The following is a 20,964-nucleotide window of genomic DNA, read 5'->3' on the forward strand; positions in this document are numbered from 1 at the left end:
ACGTATTTCGGTGCTCTCCGATACACACTATCGAACAGCGGAGGAGTGGTACTAAAGCGTCAACTTTAGGTTACAATATCTCCGGACGTAATTAACATTTTACAATGCAACAAACGGCACTCATTACGTATTTGTTTATCTGTTCAGATTTGCTAACAAAACTAACGTGGCTCCATTTAAAAAACGTATGGTTTCTATTAAACAATTACACTAGTCCCTCTCCTCACGTTCGGTCTGTGGAATCGGTTCGTCAGTATTTGATGTGGTTTACGAAATATATCCAGCGGTAACGTTAGGTGAGTCAACCTGTATATTGGAATGACTGGCAGGACATTTGACACAAGATATAAAGAACAAGTCAGAGCATTCAAATACCATACAAATCATCCAACATTTGCAGATCATCTAAAAGAAGAACACCATAGACCAAGTAATACTGAGAACGATATGAATATCACAAAAATCAGTAAAGACAGACACCTCCTAACTTTCAAAGGAAAATTTCCACACACAAAAAGCATTAACACAAAATAAACAGTTGTTCAATGACCAAATAAATATTGGAAACCAAATTCCATATAGAATAATTGATGAAATTACATGAGAAAGGAAAGAGCCTTTTCCCTCCTTCATCTCCTCCCACTCTCCCACAAAATCCCCCCCCCCTCCCACTCACCGTTTCATTTCACTTCTCGCTCCTCACCTTCTCCTCTAACTCACACTCCATGACACTGCTATATACTTATGTCCACTTATCATGGTTTCCCCCTACAATAAAAAATAGATCTCTCGATTGCTATTCCTTCTCTACTCTTACACAGTAAATAAATATATAGAAACAAAATTAAATAGAATTACTCACACACAATAATGTAATTAAAAAAAGAATGCTGCAGGTAAAAGACAAAGTAGTGGCAAGGTCATGTTGGCAACACAACAAAACACAAACAGCAACACATACGTGAAGTACAAAAACATACAGAATACAGTGGTGCCCATAAAAGTGAGTTGCGAGAAATGTATTGCTGCAGAAGATCTAAAAATTAGATCAACATTATCATTGTGTAACACAGGAAAACAACGATGTGCTAGTAGCTGGCATTTCCCGATATAAGCGAGAAATCAGCAGAAAATTCACCGAAAGTACGAATCACCTTATTCTTAACGAACTGTTTTTCAATCTGAAAAACAAATCTAAACGTAAATAACTTAATTACAGACCATTGACGATGCTTTACCTCAATAAAGCGAAACGCGTCTGGTGAAAAAATCACACATTTTCGCAGTTGCAACGTCGGATCAAAAATACCGTCAAGACTTATAAAGCAAGTTCGGACATTATGGTCACACAAATGAAAAATATAAATTAATTGTTGATTGCTTTCAGTGTTATTTATTTATTTATTTTACCTGGCAAAATTAGGGCCTTCAGGCCCTCTCTTACACCTAACCAGGCATACTCAGATTGAACGTGTTACAGTTTCTACATAACATTAAGGACATATAACGTATTATACAGTATTGATGTTAAAGAAAAAAATAGAGATTATAACAGTAGTACAATGATAATTATAACAATAAAAAATTATAACAATCAAGAATAATAATGGTAATAATAATAATAATAATAATAATAATAATAGTAATGACTATGTATATGAAAGTAAACATACTTTTCTTTTGTGAATGTCAGTCCCATTGTTAGTTGGGAATTTTCTCGTAGTACAATGATAATTATAACAATAAAAATTATAACAATCAAGAATAATAATGATAATAATAATAATAACAATAGTAATAGTAATGACTATGTATATGAAAGTAAACATACTTTTCTTTTGTGAATGTCAGTCCCATTGTTAGTTGGGAATTTTCTCGTTATGTTCTTGCAGCTTGTGAGTTATTCTCATCGAGCATAGACATATGACGATAGAATGGGGTGAAAGAGATATATGAGAGGTAGATAGGTTAGAGGAAGAGAAATAGAATGGTAAAATTCGAAGCTGTGATGGAGAGGAGAAAGAAAGAGGTGGGAGGGGCACAACAATGGTGGCTATACCGTCCCTAATATGTAAGTTTTGAGTTCCCTCTTGAATGTTGAGTAGTTCTGGATAAGACGAAGATCACAGGGGAGCGCGTTTCATAGTCGTATGGCTAAGATGGAGAATGACACGGAGAAAGGTTTTGTGTTATGTAAAGGTACAGCCAAGGTGATGTATCCGATCTGGTATTGCGATTGTGGAATGATGATAGGTGTTTAATGTGAGAAGATAAGTATTTGGGGCAGCAGTGGCTAAGAAATCGATAAAGTAAGCACATTGTGTGGATATCGTGTGCCTTATGTGGGCTATCCAACCTAGCTGGGAGTATGAAGGATTGATATGATCATACAACCGAATATTGCACACGTATCTAACGCAAGCATTCATCACTAGCTCGAGGCACCTAGAATTTTCACTATTTGTGCCGCGTTGAACTACATCGCCGTAGTAAAGATTAGGCAAGACTAGTGTTTGGACTAATTTTTGTTTAACATGGGTTGGAAATATTTTTCTAAATTTTTGAATTGCATGTAGAGAGGAGAGCGATTTCCGGCAAGCTGTGACTGTTTGTTCTTCTCAGTTTAGGTGTTCATCCAAGATTATTCCAAGGTCTTTTACTGTTTTTTGGTATGGTAGTTGGGTACCATTGAGGAGTATTTCAGGGACTGTTTCGCGAAAGTACCGGCTGATTAACTTTGGATGAGATATAAGTATGACCTGGGATTTCTTGGGGTTTAGTTTCAGACCTAGGTTCTCTGCCCATCGAGAAACAGAGCAAAGATCTGCGTTCATACTCGCTACTGCGCCAGCAATGTTTTTGGGGCTTGCACTTATGTACAGTTGAATGTCGTCGGCATAAAGATGGTAGTTGCAGGAGGGAATCACTGAGGAAATATCATTAATGTACAGTGAGAAGAGTAGTGGACCAAGGACAGAGCCTTGGGGAACTCCAGAGCCCACGCTTTTCCATGATGACTTTTCCGACCCACAAATGACTTGTTGACTTCTGTTTTAGAGATAGCTGTCGAACCAGTGTATTGCGCTGTTTGAGAAATTCAGCTGTTTCATTTTAATTAGTAATATTTCAAAGTCAACTGTGTCAAAAGCCTTGCTTAAGTCAAGCAGTGTTAGGATAGTAGCTTCACGTGTGTCCATAGCATGTTTAATGTCATCAGTTACTTTGATTAATGCAGTTGCTGTACTATGGTGCTTTCGAAAGCCTGACTGATATTCGTCATGGATGTTATGAGTTTTGAGGTAATCCGTCAGCTGTTCATGGACGATGTATTCTAGGGCTTTAGATATTGCAGGTAGTATGCTGATCGGCCTGTAGTCACCTGGCGACTTAGGGTTGTCAGTCTTGGGTATAGGCTGAATTAAACTTTGCTTTCACTCAGTAGGATATGTTTTACTGACAAGAGACAGGTTGAAGATGTCTTTGATAACTGGAATAATAGTGTTATGCTGGCCCACAGAGAAAATATTTGAAACTGATAAATTCTTGAAAATAAAATGAGTAACGCCGATAAAGTCCAGTTGGAAAGTGCTTGATAAACGTGCAGCATATGTATTTACAGTGAATGTTTCCTACTTGCTGTGATCGCTTTCTGATCACAATCACGAATACTCAGTTAAAAGTGGGTCAGTTCTTGAACTTATACAAGGAACAACTTGCTCTATCGTTAACATCGTGTTTTGTTTTCTTAATGACTGGTTTCATGCTGCTCACGACGAATTGCTGTTCTGTGCCAACCTCTCCATCTCAGAGTACCACTCGCAAACTACGTCTGCAGTTATTTATTGGCTGTACTCCAATCTCTGTCTTCCTTTACAGCTTTTATCCTCTACAGCTCCCTACACATCCATGGAAGTTATTGCGTGTTGTCTAAACAGATGTCCTATCGTCCTGTCCCTTCTTCTTGTCCGTGTTTTCTAGACATTCCTTTCCTTTCAGATTATGCGCAGAGCCCCCTCATTCCTTACCTTATCAGTCCACCTAATTTTCAACATTCTTCTTTTGCACCAAATGTCAGATGCTTCGATTCTCTTTTTCCCCGGTTTTCCCTCAGTCCAGATTTCACTACCACACCATTCTGTGCCCAAACGACCGGTCTCAGAAATTCCTTCCTCAAATTTAGACCTACGTGTGATACTAGTGGCCAACTAGTGCCTCAGTGGTAACAGCAGTTCCCGTCGTATCACCGAAGATATGCGCTGTCGGGCTTTGCTAGTACTTGGAAGGGTCACCGGAAGGACGTACCGAATTCTCTTGGCAGGTGGGGTGCACTCAGCCATTTTGAAGCCAATTGATTTGATACTAGATTGAGAAGTAGTGGTACCGGTCACGAAAGCTGACACTGTCAGGAAGAGCAGCATTGCGACCACAGCCCCTCCGTGCTGGTGGTGGTAAAAATTCTATTGTGTCTTTAGGGCGCCAAAAATAATTAAATAATAGTAAAAATTTGTTTCGTTTGTGGTCTAAGTTGTTGCGAATTCTGAAACATGAAACGAAGTAGTGTAAAGTGCGACTGCACTGCCATTTAAATGCAGTGCGCTCAGTTTCTCTCTTTTCCCCCTCCTCGCCCTCAGAGAGCTTGGTGTGGCGGTGCGGGAATTGTGCAGCGAGGTCGAGTGTCATGGCTCTCATGCCAGGGCCGAATTCTTCGCATCCCTGATTTGTATTAAAACTGTCAAGAACGTCTACGTTCCTTTCCTCAGACAGAAATTCCACGTTTCCACATAGAGGTTGGAAACGTTATATACTTATGACATCGTCAGCATGAGCATGATCTGTATTGTTGGTTGGTTTGTGGGATTAAAGGGACCAGACTGCTATGGTCATCGGTCCCGATCTGTATTATTATGAGCACTGAAAAAAGATTCAGCTGCCAGGATCGGTGAAATCATACATTCATGTAGATTTCCGGTTTCGGCAATTCTCTCTCGCCATCTTCAAATCTGTGTGTAATGATTATTGTGTAATGATGTAAACATAGATATGAGGATAGCAACAGAGAATTGATAAAACCAGTACGCCGCATGAATAAGTGATTATAGCGATCTTGGCAGTTGAAGATTTATTCAGTCTGCATTGCAAACGTTACTTGTACAGTATATGACCGTACTCTACTGCCCATAATCGTATTTCTGACTACAGTATCGTGGTGTTCCTCAGCCTGTCGAATACGTAGAAAGTGCATGGCTCTGTAAGAACTTCATTTCACATGTCCACCTGTAGGTTGTCTATATGAAAGCGTTGGAAATACCATTCTCTGTATAACACTTGCGTCTGCTACCGCTGCACCATAACCTTTAAGCTGGAAGCAGGTTGTGGAATGAAACTATTTTGTGAAAGCAATTATGGTACAACGCAACAGAGCAGTGTTACCGTCTGGGAGGAATTTTGATATGTTGACCGTGTTGTACCTAACGGAGGTTGCTTATCGGAAGTGAAAGTCAGAATTACGGAAATATTTGAACAGTAACAAACAAAATTTTGCCTATCTGCACTGTTTAACAGGTAAAGAAAACGGCAGCCAGACTAACTAGGGAAGAGAATGATTAACATTCTCGTTCAAGGAAATAGTTATTAGTAACTTTAATGAATAAACATAACCTATACTTTGTCACACGCGAGTGCAGTGAACTCTTGACACATGCATATGTTTACGGTAAGATTGAAACTAACAGTTAGAGCAGCACAAACTATTTGCAAAATTATAACATACCGAAACACACTATTACGTTCAGCGCTTACACAAACTGAATGGTTTTTTATAACGTTATTATTACTATTCACTGCAGAATCATTAATTGGATTTACTATTTAAAATGAAAGTTAACTGCAATCCACTAACAGGTTGCTTCTCACTATCCTTTGAATAAAGAAATAATGTTTTTCATAATTAGTGGTTTTCCCATTACTTGTTACCTAGCATTAACACAATAGACAAACAGTGGATCCTGTTATATTATTAATATGCACTTCTAATACACAAGAGAGACAAACACTTAACCAAACATGAGTATATAACGTTTCACACTTTAGTTTTCCACCTTTACTACATTGAGAGACAAAATTAACATATATGTAAGATACTGACTCACCTTCTGCGATTTACAACAGGCAGTAATGTGATCACTTACTAAGCAAAACTTTATAAGCCTCAGTCTTACGAACTCTTAATTTGAAGCTGGCAACAACACCTTAATAAGCAGTTTTACTAGGAAAATTATTTTTAGCAGGCATCATTAACTCACTCTCTTGCCATCTTAACTTTCTTTTTACTATGTTCAAGAGGCATTAATTAGCAAAAACACTGGGCTTTAATGTTCTTTCAGTAAGGACACTCGGAAATCACTTTAGTTCAAATGGAGAGGAACCTGAAAGGTGTTATGATAAGGAGAAAAATCAAGGTAGGTACATAAACTCAGTTATAAATTACCTTATATTTCAGCACACTCACACATCCATTAAGCTGTTCCTTCACTGTACATTGCTATAGTGCTCCATTACAGTGATTGCGCAATGTGGTGGCGATTGCATGTCGGTAGGTGGAATTACAGGTAGAATTGCTGGACTCTGTCATTTCTTGGTGGCGATGATAGATACAAATTCCAGAATAGTTCCAGCTATTTATCCATCCATCCGAGGCATTGGAAAGTGGCAGAAAAAAACCTCTCTCGGAACCAGCACAATATGCAACTATTACATGGCAGTGCACAATTTGGTAGCTCGTCCCCGACTGCTAGCTCGTCCCCGACTGGTTCTTGTTCCACCTTTTCTACATAGATCAACCACAATTTGCGCGCGCTACACAGTTCCGTTCCCGAGGGGAACCACAACACCTTTTACATACAAACTAACTAAGAACCCTAAGTGAGGATCAGCAGTTTACATAACAGCAACCAAATTCATTCAATAAAACAGAATATTTGCACATATTGACATTTCTACAAAAAAATTATTCACACAGAATCACAATTATATACAATAAGTTTTGTTCCCTCCAAATGGGACAAAGAATTTAAATGACAGATACACTACTTTGCATAGAACCAAACCATGACATCAAAGTTTGTACAAAGAAAGGAGTATACAGTTCTGTGTTATCTATTCAATCAAACACATTTACAGAAGCTTAACGATGTAATATTAAATGAAACAAAAGCCAAAATAAATCATTGGAGTATTAGAGCTATGGTGTTACATCTACAATCTCTGAAATTTTTAAAACGTCATTTCGTTACGCTCCGTAAATCCGAATGTGGAAGCGTAAACGATGTTACTCCAAAGCTGTCGATAGTATCCGAAGTGTTTGCTAACATCTGTGGCTTCAAGTGAAGAGGTGAGCTACGTAGATCACAATTCCTGTGGCGTGCGGAGCAAGTAGTATTGAGAAAGAAGAACATGGAATAAGGCAACATGGTGCAAACGAAACGTATCGTAACTGAAAGCATAGAGTGAAGTGGCACATTTTTTTACATCTGAAGTAAAGATTATCACCACAAGAACAAGCGTGATATAGCCTTAACGGAAATTTGCTGCACTTCAGAAGATCCTCCAACAGTGGAGGCAATTAAAAAGGAGATGAAAAAATTCTGCGTTCACAGTACTGAAAAGAAATCATTGAAACCTCAAAGAGAAGTGGTGCTGTTAGTGAGGATGTTTAAGTACAAAAATATAACTTTTATTCACAAGTAGCTTGGAAACGTGGAGTAACTGGTAACTTCTCTGAAAAAAAGTAGTTGCTTTTCTCATCACTGTAACCTGCATTGTTAATTTCTATTGCACAACGTGTAGCACGTGTCAGCCGAAATTTCCAAACGAGTATTCGTCTTCTAAAAGACATAATTTTCTAAGAAATGTTGAGCTTTCCCCCCCCCCCCCCCCCCCCCAAATCTGCTCATCCACTTTTTTCGCCCATAGTGACCGTTTCCTTTTCCTTTAGTTCACTGCCACGGCGTACAGGGTGTTACGAGTGTAAGTGCAAATATTGTGATCGTTGGTATCTTAATATGTACCAAGGTCATTGTATTAGTTTTTTTTGTTTTTTCTTTGCGTCTAACTGACTTGCCACAAACACATAACATAATTTAGTACAAAAATGGTTCAAGTGGCTCTGAGCACTAAGGGAAAGTCATCAGTCCCCTAGAACTTAGAACTGCTTAAACCTAACTAACCTAAGGACATCACATACCTCCATGCCCAAGGCACAATTCGAACCTGCGACCGTAGCAGCCGAGTAGCTCTGGACTGAAGCGCGTAGAACCGCTCGGCCACACCGGCAGGCCATAATATACTACCTCATGTTTGGCACACAGTCTTTAACTGCCCCAGTAAATGGATAATGCCTGCTAGTACAAACAAACTGCTTTGCATTCACATTTAATACCAGACCTGCTGCCCAGGGGAAAATACACTGAGGTGACAAACGTCATGAGATACCTCAGAATTTCGTGTCGTACCTCTTTTCACCTGGCGTAAGGTAGCAGCGCGATGTAGCATGGGCTCAACAGGTCTTTGGAAGTCCCCTGCAGAAATATTGAACCATACTGCCTCTATAGCCGTCCATTACTGCCAAAGTGTCTCCGATGCAGCATTTGCTGCACGAACTGACCTCTCGATTATGTTCGATGGAATTCATGTCTGTCGATTTGGGTGACCGAAACGTTGGCTTGAACTGTCCAGAACGTTGTTCAGACCAGTCGCGAACAACTGTACCCCAGTAACTTGACATCCTTGTTTTGGCACATAAAAGCCATGAATGGCTGAAAATGATCTCCGAGTAACCAAACATAACAACTTCCAGTCGATGGGCGGTTCAGCTGGACAATGTAAACACAAACCACACTCTTATGGAACTACCACCAGGTTGAACAGTGCCTTGTTGAGAACTTGAGTCCATTTGCTTCGTGGGGTCTGCGCCACACTCGAAACCCTGCGATCAGCTTTCACCAATTTCAATTGGGCCCATCTGATCAGGCCAAGGTTTTCCACTTGTCTAGGGTCCTACCGCGGAGGAGCGCTGCAAGGCGATGTCGCACTGTTAGCAAGGACACGTCGCTCTTCTACTGCCGTAGCCCAGTAATGCCAGAGTTCACAGCACTGTCATAACGGATACTTTCGTCGTACGTCGCAGATTGATTTCTGGGGTTATTTCTCGTATTTCGGCTTGTCTGTCAGCACTGAAAGATCTACGCATGTGTCGCTGCTGTCGATCGGTAAGTGTAGTCCGTCTGCTACTATTTCGTACGTGGTGCAAGGTAATGTTTGAAATATGATAGTTTCGGTACATTCTTGACACTGTGGATCCAGGAATATGGAATACCCCAAGGATTTCCGAAATGTAATGTTCCATGCATCTAGCTCCAACTACCATTCTGCGTTCCAATTTTATTAATACCAGTTGTGCCGTCATAATCACGTCGGAAACCTTTACATATGAATCAACTTGAGTATAAATGAGAGCTCAGCCAATGCGCTGTCCTTTTATACCCCGTGTTCGGTATACTACCGCCATCTGTACGCGTGCTTATCGCTGTCCCATGACTTTTGCCACCTCAGTGTATAGCTAGATAACCGGCCAGTGTTTCGGCCTGCCGCCTGTTGTGACGCCTCCTGCTGTGCCGGCGGCAGGTTCGCGGTGCACTACGCGCTGCCGCTGGTGCTGATCTCCGTCTTCTACTCGCTGATGGCGGTGCGGCTGCGGCGCGGGCTGCCGGGCGAGGCGCCCCAGAGGCACATCCGGTCGCAGCGGCAGCGCGTCGCCAGGACGCTGCTCACCTTCGTCGGCGTCTTCTTTATCTGCTTCCTGCCGCAGCACGTCTTCTCCCTCTGGTCAGTGCCACTACTGCATCACTTGCCTTGTGCGGACTCTAGAACTATCCTGAAAACTATGTGTCATCTCTAATACTTAAGGTAGCAGTATTTGGAATTTGGTTGGAACCTTTACTTTAAATGTTGTTCATTAGTTCATCTAGCCCATACTACGGATTGTATCTGTATTGACATACTGACGGAAAAAAATCACAACACCGAAAAATAATAAACGAAGAGTAATGAAATTTCGGGAATATATTTGTCTATGCACATTGCCTGATCACAGGTTAATGTAAGCATGAAATAAGCGATTGAAAATGTGACATGCTGGTACATTAACCCTCGTGTCCACACTGGTTTACTAGATAACCTCTATAACAGCCAACTTCTAAGCTGTATTGAAACTAGTGTACACAAGCCTCAGGTTATCTCTTATTTGCTTGGAACCTTTACCTTAAATGTTGTTTATTAGTTTATCTACCCCATACTACGGACTGTATTTGTATTAACATACTGACGGAAAATAATCACAACACCGAAAAATAATAAACGAAGAGCAATGAAATTTCGGGAATATATTTGTCTATGCACATTGCCTGATCACAGGTTAATGTAAGCATGAAATAAGTGATTGAAAATGTGACATGCTGGTACATTAACCCTCTTGTCCACACTGGTTTACTAGATAACCTCTGTAACAGCCAACTTTTAAGCTGTATTGAAACTAGTGTACACAAGCCTCAGGTTATCTCTTATTTGCATGTTTATAAGCGTCATAATAAAAACCAAAATTAAAATTCTTTCAAAGAAGGGCATTTAAATGGGAAGGAACATATTTTCTCTCTGATCTATGTTAAGGTTACCCAGGTAACCACATGTTTCCCTCAGAACAGTCTGCAGCTCGTGGTCTAGTGGCTAGCCTTGCTGCCTCTGGATCACGGGGTCCCAACGTTCTATTCCCGTACGGACCGCGGATATTCTCCGCCCGGGGACTTGGTGTTTGTGTGGTCCGCATTATTTCATCCATCATTCGTGAAAGTGACGAGTCTGGGCTGTGTAAAGATTGTGAAATTGTGCGGGTGCTGGTAAATGCGCAGTTGAGCGCCCCACAAACCAAATATTATCATCACCATTATCATCCATCAGAACACGTGTGAAGTTGGCAAATGCTTTATTTTATATAATATATTAATAGTTTGACAGCACGCCAGGTTAGCCCAGGGTGCTAATGCCCTGCTTCCGCTGGACTCGGGTAGGCGCACTCGCCCCAGTTCGAATCAGCCCGGCGGATTAACGACGGGGGCCGGTGTGCCGGCCAGCCTGGATGTGGTATTAGGCGGTTTTCCACATCCCACCAGGTGAATACCGGGCTGGTTCCCACTTCCCGCCTCAGTTACACGACTCGCAGACATTTGAAAGTCGTTCACACTATTTCATGGCTTACACTAGATGCAGACAGCTGGGGTACACTGATTCTGTCCTGGGGGGGGGGGGGGGGGGGGGGGGGGAGGGGGGATGGTGACAGAAAGGGCATTGGGCCACGATCTGACACTAACATCGCCAAGTCCACAGTAACAAGACCGAGCCCGCATTGAAGTGGGACATAGGGCCAATGAAAACGATGATATTAATAGTTTTATTATTTAGCAGACAATCGAGAAATAATACAACAGAAGTAGTCATAATATGTGTCAAATATATCAACATTTTATTGTAGGTGACACAGTTAATAACATAATATTATTGAACTACTAGATTTTGCTGATCGTTACAGTGGGAAGATTAACTGGGATTTATTATTTATTTACAAAGTCCACACACTTTTGTTGTAATCCAATGCTCATCACATTACAACTTTTTCTTGCTTTCCTCTTCCTTTTGTTTGATTGAGGTTTGCATACAAAACTGACACCAACGATTTTCATCTGTCCACAAGCATCTCTTTTTGGCTGAGCCACCACTTCTTCAGGAACTAGAATTACAAATCGTTCTAACAAGCACTCAGTACCCGATTTAATGGAAAATTTTCTCAAGCACTAAGGATTTTATGATCCAGAGAGAAAGGAAGGCATTGCCAAATGTTTCCCAGATTCAATAGAAACAATCTGTGTCTGTTTTTCATGAGGATTGTTTTCTCTATCGTTTCTAGGCACTCAGTCCGGAGCCGCACGACTGTTACGGTCACAGGTTTGAATCCTGCTTCGGGCATGGATATGTGTGATGTCCTTAGGTTAGTTAGGTTTAAGTAGTTCTAAGTTCTAGGGGTCTGATGACCATAGATGTTAAGTCCCATAGTGCTCAGAGCCATTTGAACCATTTTTTGTTTTCTCTGTAAGTAACGTATGCCACTAAGCAAGCAATACCGAGATTGGCAGAGAAATCCTCCCCCTCTCCCAATAAATCTTAAGTCATATATCTGTGTTAGATTTCGGCTCATCATAGAAGCAAAAAGTATTGGTGCTCCATCATGCATGTACCTCATGCCGAGGTGTTGCTCAAGCAATCCTTTAAGATGGTGCTGGAGAAGCCGAAGGAAATTTCGTTTGGTAACATGTTCGGCCAAGTAAGGCAGTCAGTCAGTTAGTAATCCTAATCGCACATTCAGTAACAAACATCGTTAATGTGGAGACTCACCCACAACTTGTGGTTGGAGTCTAGATTACTCCGAACGTGATAACTAAGCGCACCACCACAAGTGAGCACTGCTTCACCTGGAGATAAGATGCTATATTCGAACGAAGGATTGCCTACAGCTTGTTGAATCCAGTGACAAAACGTTAACATAGTACCTTAAGTCCGCCTCACCCAGACACTGAACTCCTTGGAAGAGGTATGGGTACATTGCACTGCAATTCGTTCTTCTCCAAACATTACTGTGGTTCATATCAGGAATTTGTCTGGCAAGTCTGCTTGTCGACGTTGCAGCACCACAGCTTGAAGCTCAGATGTAATTCGTGCAGGCTTGTCCGCTCCCGCAGCATGGAGAAAGCTTTGATGCGCCCTTGTAAACGTTCGATTTTCGGGGTGCCTTGAGGTGGGGGTATGTTTCTTGGTGTAAGCGCACAGCCTCCCGGGCATTTCCGTTCGCCCTGCCACATTTGAAATGCAAATCCCCATACTCTTCGTTACTATAATGTTGCATGTTACCACCAAAACTCGTATAACACAACTAACGTTCCGCAAACAACTGACATGAGTGATACTTTGACCGTGTACTGTACGATGCAGCCACTCTGTTTACAACTCCACATCTCTAAAATGTAAACGAAGACCCCACCACGAACCAACATACGGTGTTTTCACAGAATCAGGTCAGTAGTGTTTGGTATCAACAAAGTCGCCATTATCTCGCAAGCAGTTCGTTTACGGACCTATGTTTACTGATACTCTTTTGTTTCTAGTATCGTGTACTTTCAGTTGTATGGGTTTACACCATTACTTATGACTTGTATATGTAAGTAAACAGGAAGATATGATGGTTCTAAACTGTACATTGATGTAGGATATGTAACCGGGTTTTAAAAAGCACTAGAGATATTTTATAGTTATTACGCAGTGCAATACCCTGGATAGAGAGCTACATGCAGACGCAGAAGTAACATCTGATCTGCTCAAGAAAGCCGCAGGCGGATCAACATTGTTCGTGTTACACAGTAAAGAGTTTGCCGACACCCGAAAGGTACGCGTATTAGAGCCGATGCTTAACATAAAATTTCTTCTCGTTTTGGTCCATATTAACTCCTCCCAAAATAAGTACAGGAAAGGGCTTGCAGCAGAAGACATGTGTTTCACAGTAGGGAAGATGAAGAAGTGGCTCACAGCTCTTAAGGTGTGCAGTTTAGAGCCCGTGTTTCTAGACATTTTGCTCCGAATGATCGTTCCTATCGTATCCCTGAATACTGAACATTTCTCTTGGGGCACACTGTTTAAAAAAAGCAGCTAGCGGTCATGTGATTGTCTGAAATGAGAGACAATAACAGAGAAGTCCATTTTAACTCGTAGGCTATCGAAGGAAGATCGTTTGTGGCTTACGGATTTTCTAAGAAAGTTCTATGACACATTTAAGAACGACAAATGCCATTACAGTATTTCCTATCCTTACAACTATGAGTCTCGTAGGCTAACGCCAGCTAACAAATATGAGTTCAAGCAATATTCCTTCCCACATTCCATCCGTGAATGCCACTGAAAGCAGCATTAAAAAAGGAAATAACATGAAAAGAAACATACTTTGCCACACACTTAATAGTTAATTGTCTGATACGGATACACGTGCAGATGTAGTTACAAGAGAGTCGTTTAAGAGAGATTTCACTTTTACTGTTAAGACACAGTACACTGAGTATTGTTCTTATCTTCCCTATTGTAACATATATACGTACTGCAGTCAAAGTGCTCCCAGAATCACGACAGTAACCGCTGACCTCACCGACTGCGGCCGTTAGCGACGTGGGTAAATTGCACATCTGCTTTTCCGTTACACTTATTACTGACTGGTCACTCGTTCTATCTTTCTTTCCCTTTTTCTCGTTAGTGTTTCCCACATGTTACTTTCCTCGCCAATTCTGCCAAGAACCTCCGCAATTCTAATAACTAATATCAGACCATCTAATTTTCGACTTAATTCTGTAGTACCATATCTCAAAAGCTTCTTTTAAAATTTCCCTATGGTTCATGACTCAGTACTACACAATGAAATACTCCAAACATACCCTCACAGAATTTACTCTCTCAGCTTACGGCCTACAACTGATACTTGTACTTCTGGGCCAGAATGCCCTCTTTTTCTGCACTAGTCTGCTTTTTATGTTATCTTTCTTCGTACGTTATACATTGTATTGCTTATACAGTAACAGAATTCCTTTACTTCGTCTACTTCGTAGTCCTCAGGTTTCATGTTTCTCACTAATCTCATTTATGCTACTCCTCACAACTTTTGTCTTACTCCAGTTTACATTCAATCCATATTCTGTGTTCATTAGACTGTTTATTCTATTCTATTTTCCTCTAATTCTTCTTTGCCATATTTTCAGCGAATCGTATTATTGATATTCTCTCACCTTAATTAATTCCACGCCTGAAGCTATCTTGAGTTTGGTAAAAACTTCTTCTTTGTACAGCTAAACATTAGGGGGAAAAACTGCATCCCTGTCTTACACCCTGCTGTATTCATCAACTGCTCTTGAAGTCAAACATTAATATGTGGCAGGAAGAGAATCTCCTACCACCAAAAATATCGGCTGGATGTAATTACAGTTCCACTACTCAGAGAGATCCGTTTAGGCTGTAATTATTTCATGGTAGCAAAACTTGATAGGTGAATGTGTTAATGCGGAACCTATTTACTCCGGAAAATAATTTGTTCAAATTTTGGCCACTAGGTACAAATCTGCTGTGTGAATACAAAAAAGACGTATAAGAATGTTTCCATATGTAATGGATTAGGAACAGGACGTAAAACAAGTGAGAAAGACATGTTGATTTTATTACTGACGGCCACTTACACAGTCTGTTCAATATGAGCACCGGAGAGGTCGACCAGACGCTGCATATTTAAAAGGATGTGATCAACAATTGCTCGCAGCAGTTTTGATGGAATATGGGTGACGTGTTTCTCCATAGTGGCCTTCAAATCAGGTAGATACCAAAAGTGTCCCTGTAAATGCATTCTTATAGATATCTCCAGAGCCAAACGTCACGTTGATTAAGATCAAATGATCTTTCAGGCTATACATCTAGGAAACTTCTGAAAATAACACGTTCGTGTCAGGTCGCATTCAGCAGATCTTGCACTGGACGAACGACGTGAGGAAGCAGTGGTTTTCCTCAAAGCTGCGTTCTTTCAAATCGAGAATCACATGCTGTACGAGGGGTTCTCGATAACTTGCAGACGTCATAATACACCTAACCGGGTCTCTGGGGTGGGTAATCTCTTCAAAGACGAACGAGCCGAGAGTAAAGGTGTTGGTGAAACTATACAATATAGTCAGACATAGCGAGTGCAGTGACTCTTCGCACACCACAAGTGGTTTAATAGTAATCCAAATTCGGCAGTTCTGTGTATTCACCGACCCTATAGTGTACAATATGTCTAATCACTTTTTTAAGAACCTTCAACATTGCAGCGCGTCAGCAATCGTTTGTTAATATACACTCCTGGAAATGGAAAAAAAGAACACATTGACACCGGTGTGTCAGACCCACCATACTTGCTCCGGACACTGCGAGAGGGCTGTACAAGCAAAGATCACACGCACGGCACAGCGGACACACCAGGAACCGCGGTGTTGGCCGTCGAATGGCGCTAGCTGCGCAGCATTTGTGCACCGCGGCCGTCAGTGTCAGCCAGTTTGCCATGGCATACGGAGCTCCATCGCAGTCTTTAACACTGGAAGCATGCCGCGACAGCGTGGACGTGAACCGTATGTGCAGTTGACGGACTTTGAGCGAGGGCGTATAGTGGGCATGCGGGCCGCCGGGTGGACATACCGCCGAATTGCTCAACACGTGGGGCGTGAGGTCTCCACAGTACATCGATGTTTTCGCCAGTGGTCGGCGGAAGGTGCACGTGCCCGTCGACCTGGGACCGGACAGTAGCGACGCACAGATGCACGCCAAGACCATAGGATCCTACGCAGTGATGTAGGGGACCGCACCGCCACTTCCCAGCAAATTAGGGACACTGTTGCTCCTGGGGTATCGGCGAGGACCATTCACAACCGTCTCCATGAAGCTGGGCTACGGTCCCGCACACCGTTAGGCCGTCTTCCGCTCACGCCCCAACATCGTGCAGCCCGCCTCCAGTGGTGTCGCGACAGGCGTGAATGGAGGGACGAATGGAGACGTGTCGTCTTCAGCGATGAGAGTCGCTTCTGCCTTGGTGCCAATGATGGTCGTATGCGTGTTTGGCGCCGTGCAGGTGAGCGCCACAATCAGGACTGCATACGACCAAGGCACACAGGGCCAACTCCTGGCATCATGGTGTGGGGAGCGATCTCCTACACTGGCCGTACTCCTCTGGTGATCGTCGAGGGGACACTGAATAGTGCACGGTACATCCAAACCGTCATCGAACCCATCGATCTACCATTCCTAGACCGGCAAGGGAACTTGCTGTTCCAACAGGACAATGCACGTCTGCGTGTATCCCGTGCCACCCAACGTGCTCTACAAGGTGTAAGTCAACTACCCTGGCCAGCAAGATCTCCGGATCTGTCCCTCATTGAGCATGTTTGGGACTGGATGAAGCGTCGTCTCACGCGGTCTGCACGTCCAGCACGAACGCTGGTCCAACTGAGGCGCCAGGTGGAAATGGCATGGCAAGCCGTTCCACAGGACTACATCCAGCATCTCTACGGTCGTCTCCATGGGAGAATAGCAGCCTGCATTGCTGCGAAAGGTGGATATACACTGTACTAGTGCCGACATTGTGCATGCTCTGTTGCCTGTGTCTATGTGCCTGTGGTTCTGTCAGTGTGATCATGTGATGTATGTGACCCCAGTAATGTGTCAATAAAGTTTCCCCTTCCTGGGACAATGAATTCACGGTGTTCTTATTTCAATTTCCAGGAGTGTATTAATGGACTGAGATCCGCCTCGATTGCGAAAAAACACCTAGTGTTTACCTAGGGTTCGGTGTAGATAACTACACCTTCTTCAGAACAATAAACTCAAAAGTGTCTATAAAGACCTTTGTCAATAATTAAAAGCTCAGCATAGCTATATATTTATAAAAGAAAAAGATGACACATAAAAGTACACGTGAACAAAGTCAAAAGAATAACTTAATGGTGTACACTCCACCTCACATCAGCATGTGTTCGATGGGCCGTGTCCCGTCGCAAACTGCGGCAACCAAACGGTCGCTCGCTTACCAGCTAGACACGCTATCTATGCACATGCGCAAGAAATAGGAAGTTACTTAATGCGCATGCGCATAAAAATACGAGAAAGCCCGTATATTCCCAAACGTGGATCAACGTATACCAAAATTAAAATGGACATAACCCGAGACGAGCTAAATACAAGATAAAACCTAAAGATCAGCACACAGGGTTACTGTATCTCGGAAGAGTAACATACATGATTGCTGATTATGACAAAAAAAAGAAAAAAGCTGTATGAAAAGTCAGTAGTTAGTCAAATGAGGGGGGGGGGGGGGGGGGGGAGGGTTGAGGGGACGTAGTCTAAAGACGTCGTGGAGATAAGGATATAGGGATAAAACGTGAGATGTTCCCCGGGCTAAAACCACCTACATCGTAAAAAGAATAAAAAGATAAAAAGAAGATGAACAGCTTGGCCAACCGCGCTCGCCATATCATCAAAACTACGAGTGAAAAGAACGAAGTAACGGCGCAAAACCATCAAAAAATTTTTATTTCTTAGTAGGAGTTGGTCATTGAGGATATTGTCTCTATCATGTTGCAGATGCTTAAAGATCTGCATTTCTTCTAAGATATCTAATTTTAAGCCCTTGACCTCAGCATGAAGTAGCTCAATGTTAACTGGAGGGCTCGGCGCATGAGCCGCTTGCACAAGATGTTGGGCATAAGTAGAGCCTTTAGTACCGTCACCGCTTCGCGTAGGAATATGCTCTTTATATCTGAGACCCAGAGCTCGCCCTGTTTGCCCGATGTAAAATTTGGGACAATCCCCGCACGTAATTTTATATACTCCTGATTTGGAAAGTTTATCGCTCTTACTCTGCAAGGAGTGAATTAAATTCCTATGTAGAATGTTGTTAGTAGAATAGGCGATTCTGAAATTATGGGCTCTGAGTAAACGCCCCAATTTGTAACTTATATTGCCTATGTAAGGGATAGATATTGTTGCCACCTGTTTGTCATCTACCGCATCCCCTAGGGTGGAAGACGTAATATTTTTTTCCATTTACTTTCTTATTATACATCTGTCTTACCAACTGAGGCCTATAGCCATTATTTATAGCAATATTCTCAAGTGTGACAAGTTCAGCTTCTACCGCATCTGGTGCAAGAGGGATAGCTGTAACTCTATGAATACTGGAATGAAAAAAGGCCATCTTATGAGCGTACGGATGGGCCGAGTCTGCAGGTATAATATTGTCGGAAAACGTGTTTTTCCGAAAAATACTAAATTCAATGAGGTTGTCAACTACTGTTAATGTGAGGTCCAGAAAATTTAAGGACCTAGTATCGGATTCTCGCTCAATTGTAAAACTGATATTAGGGTGAATCTCATTAAAAATCGAAAAAATACGATCTACGTCACTTCGAGAACCATCAATGATTAGTAAAATGTCATCCACATATCTCTTGTAAAATTTTATTCTCCTAAGAATCTCTCTGTCGCTGGCAAAAAAACTGGACTCTAAGTAGTTCATAAAAATTTCTGATAAAATCCCAGCTAGGGGGCTTCCCATAGCCAAACCTGCTGGTTGGAAGTAAAATCTCCCATTAAATGTGAAGTAGTTGTGTTTCAAACTGATCCGTAGCAGCATCATCAACTCATCGATCTCATTATCCAACAGTTTTTTATGGTGACGTAAATTGCACTCTAATATTTGCAGTGTCTGGTCTACCGGTACATTAGTGTACAAACTTGTTACGTCAAATGATACTAGTTTAGACTCTTCAGAACAAGATACCTCGCGTAAACTAGTAGCTAGATGAATGGAATTTTTAACGGAATAGTTTTTACTGAAAACGAAATTTTCTTTAATCTTAATATGCAAGTATTTCGCCAGCTTATGATAGGCACTTCCCGTACTGTCCACGATAGGGCGAATAGGGTGATTTAACTTATGAACTTTAAACTGGCTTCTCAATTTAGGGGGCATGGGATTCATGTTTATCAGCCCCTTCTTTCGAAATTCTCCTATCAAATTTTTAGTGTTTTGGAGCCCGGTTCTAATTTCTTTTTGAAGAGTAACGGTGGGGTCTTTGTTAAGCATAACTATCCCGTTGTCATTGAAAAAAGCTTCGGTCTTGTCTATGTATTCTTGCTTTGTGGATATAATTACGGAGTTTCCCTTATCGGCTTTAGTGACAATAGCATCATTTTGCGTCAGTTTGCGGTTAATATTCCTTAAAACCTTTGTATTATCCTGTTTGTGTGTGCTGTGTGCGACCTTACTCATAATTTTATAGGCATCGTAAGCAAATCGGGTTTGTTTATCATTAGGCATTTTTTCATAATCTAGACCGACTTTCAAGTCAACTATTGTGTCTTCTAGAGTTTTCGGATTTGCGGTGCTAGGCTCAAAATTAAATTTGAATCCTTTAGAGAGGAGAGACTCCTCTTGGGGCGAAAATACAATGTCTGTCTTATTAATGACCCGGTCAAAGAATTTTTTAGGTTCAGCTATAAAATCACTGTGAGTCATTTTTTTAACAGGTTCCTGCTTCCCAAGTAAGTTAGCAATTTTTCTGTCATGTCTGTTGGCAATCTCTTTCATTTGTAGAGCCAACCACTCATTTGCCCTAGCCAAAACGCGTCTATTTGAAAGTTAAAGTGAACATAATAAAACTTCGAAATTTCTAAGTACATCGTATAAGCTCTTTCATTCAACTTATCTTTCTTGGCATATAAATCGGAGATTCTAGCATTGAATACCTGGTAACGCAGTTTCTTTCTAAGGATTGGCATTTTTCGGCAGGATTTACCTACGAAACCATCTATAAAACTTGGGGAAAGGTTGAGCACTCTACACTGTTTAATAAAGTCAATAGCCATGCTTGCCTTAGCTCTACTTATGCGGAACATCTTGTGCAAGCGGCTCATGCGCCGAGCCCTCCAGTTAACATTGAGCTACTTCATGCTGAGGTCAAGGGCTTAAAATTAGATATCTTAGAAGAAATGCAGATCTTTAAGCATCTGCAACATGATAGAGACAATATCCTCAATGACCAACTCCAACTAAGAAATAAAAAATTTTTTGATGGTTTTGCGCCGTTACTTCGTTCTTTTCACTCGTAGTTTTGATGATATGGCGAGCGTGGTTGGCCAAGCTGTTCATCTTCTTTTTATCTTTTTATTCTTTTTACGATGTAGGTGGTTTTAGCCCGGGGAACATCTCACGTTTTATCCCTATATCCTTATCTCCACGACGTCTTTAGACTA

General features: G+C 41.7%; 1 protein-coding gene across 1 annotated transcript in view; it reads left to right on the forward strand.

Moving 5' to 3' along the window:
* LOC126335882 (neuropeptide CCHamide-1 receptor-like) overlaps window positions 1-20,964 on the forward strand; it is a 319,826-nt gene that overhangs the window by 274,178 nt on the left and 24,684 nt on the right. The window contains exon 4 of the mRNA XM_049999353.1: window positions 9,682-9,882. Coding sequence (XP_049855310.1) covers window positions 9,682-9,882 — 201 coding nt within the window. The remainder of the gene's footprint in view (window positions 1-9,681; window positions 9,883-20,964) is intronic.

Source organism: Schistocerca gregaria, chromosome 2 (genome assembly GCF_023897955.1).
Source record: "Schistocerca gregaria isolate iqSchGreg1 chromosome 2, iqSchGreg1.2, whole genome shotgun sequence".
In the NCBI taxonomy this organism is placed as follows: Eukaryota; Metazoa; Arthropoda; class Insecta; order Orthoptera; family Acrididae; genus Schistocerca; species Schistocerca gregaria.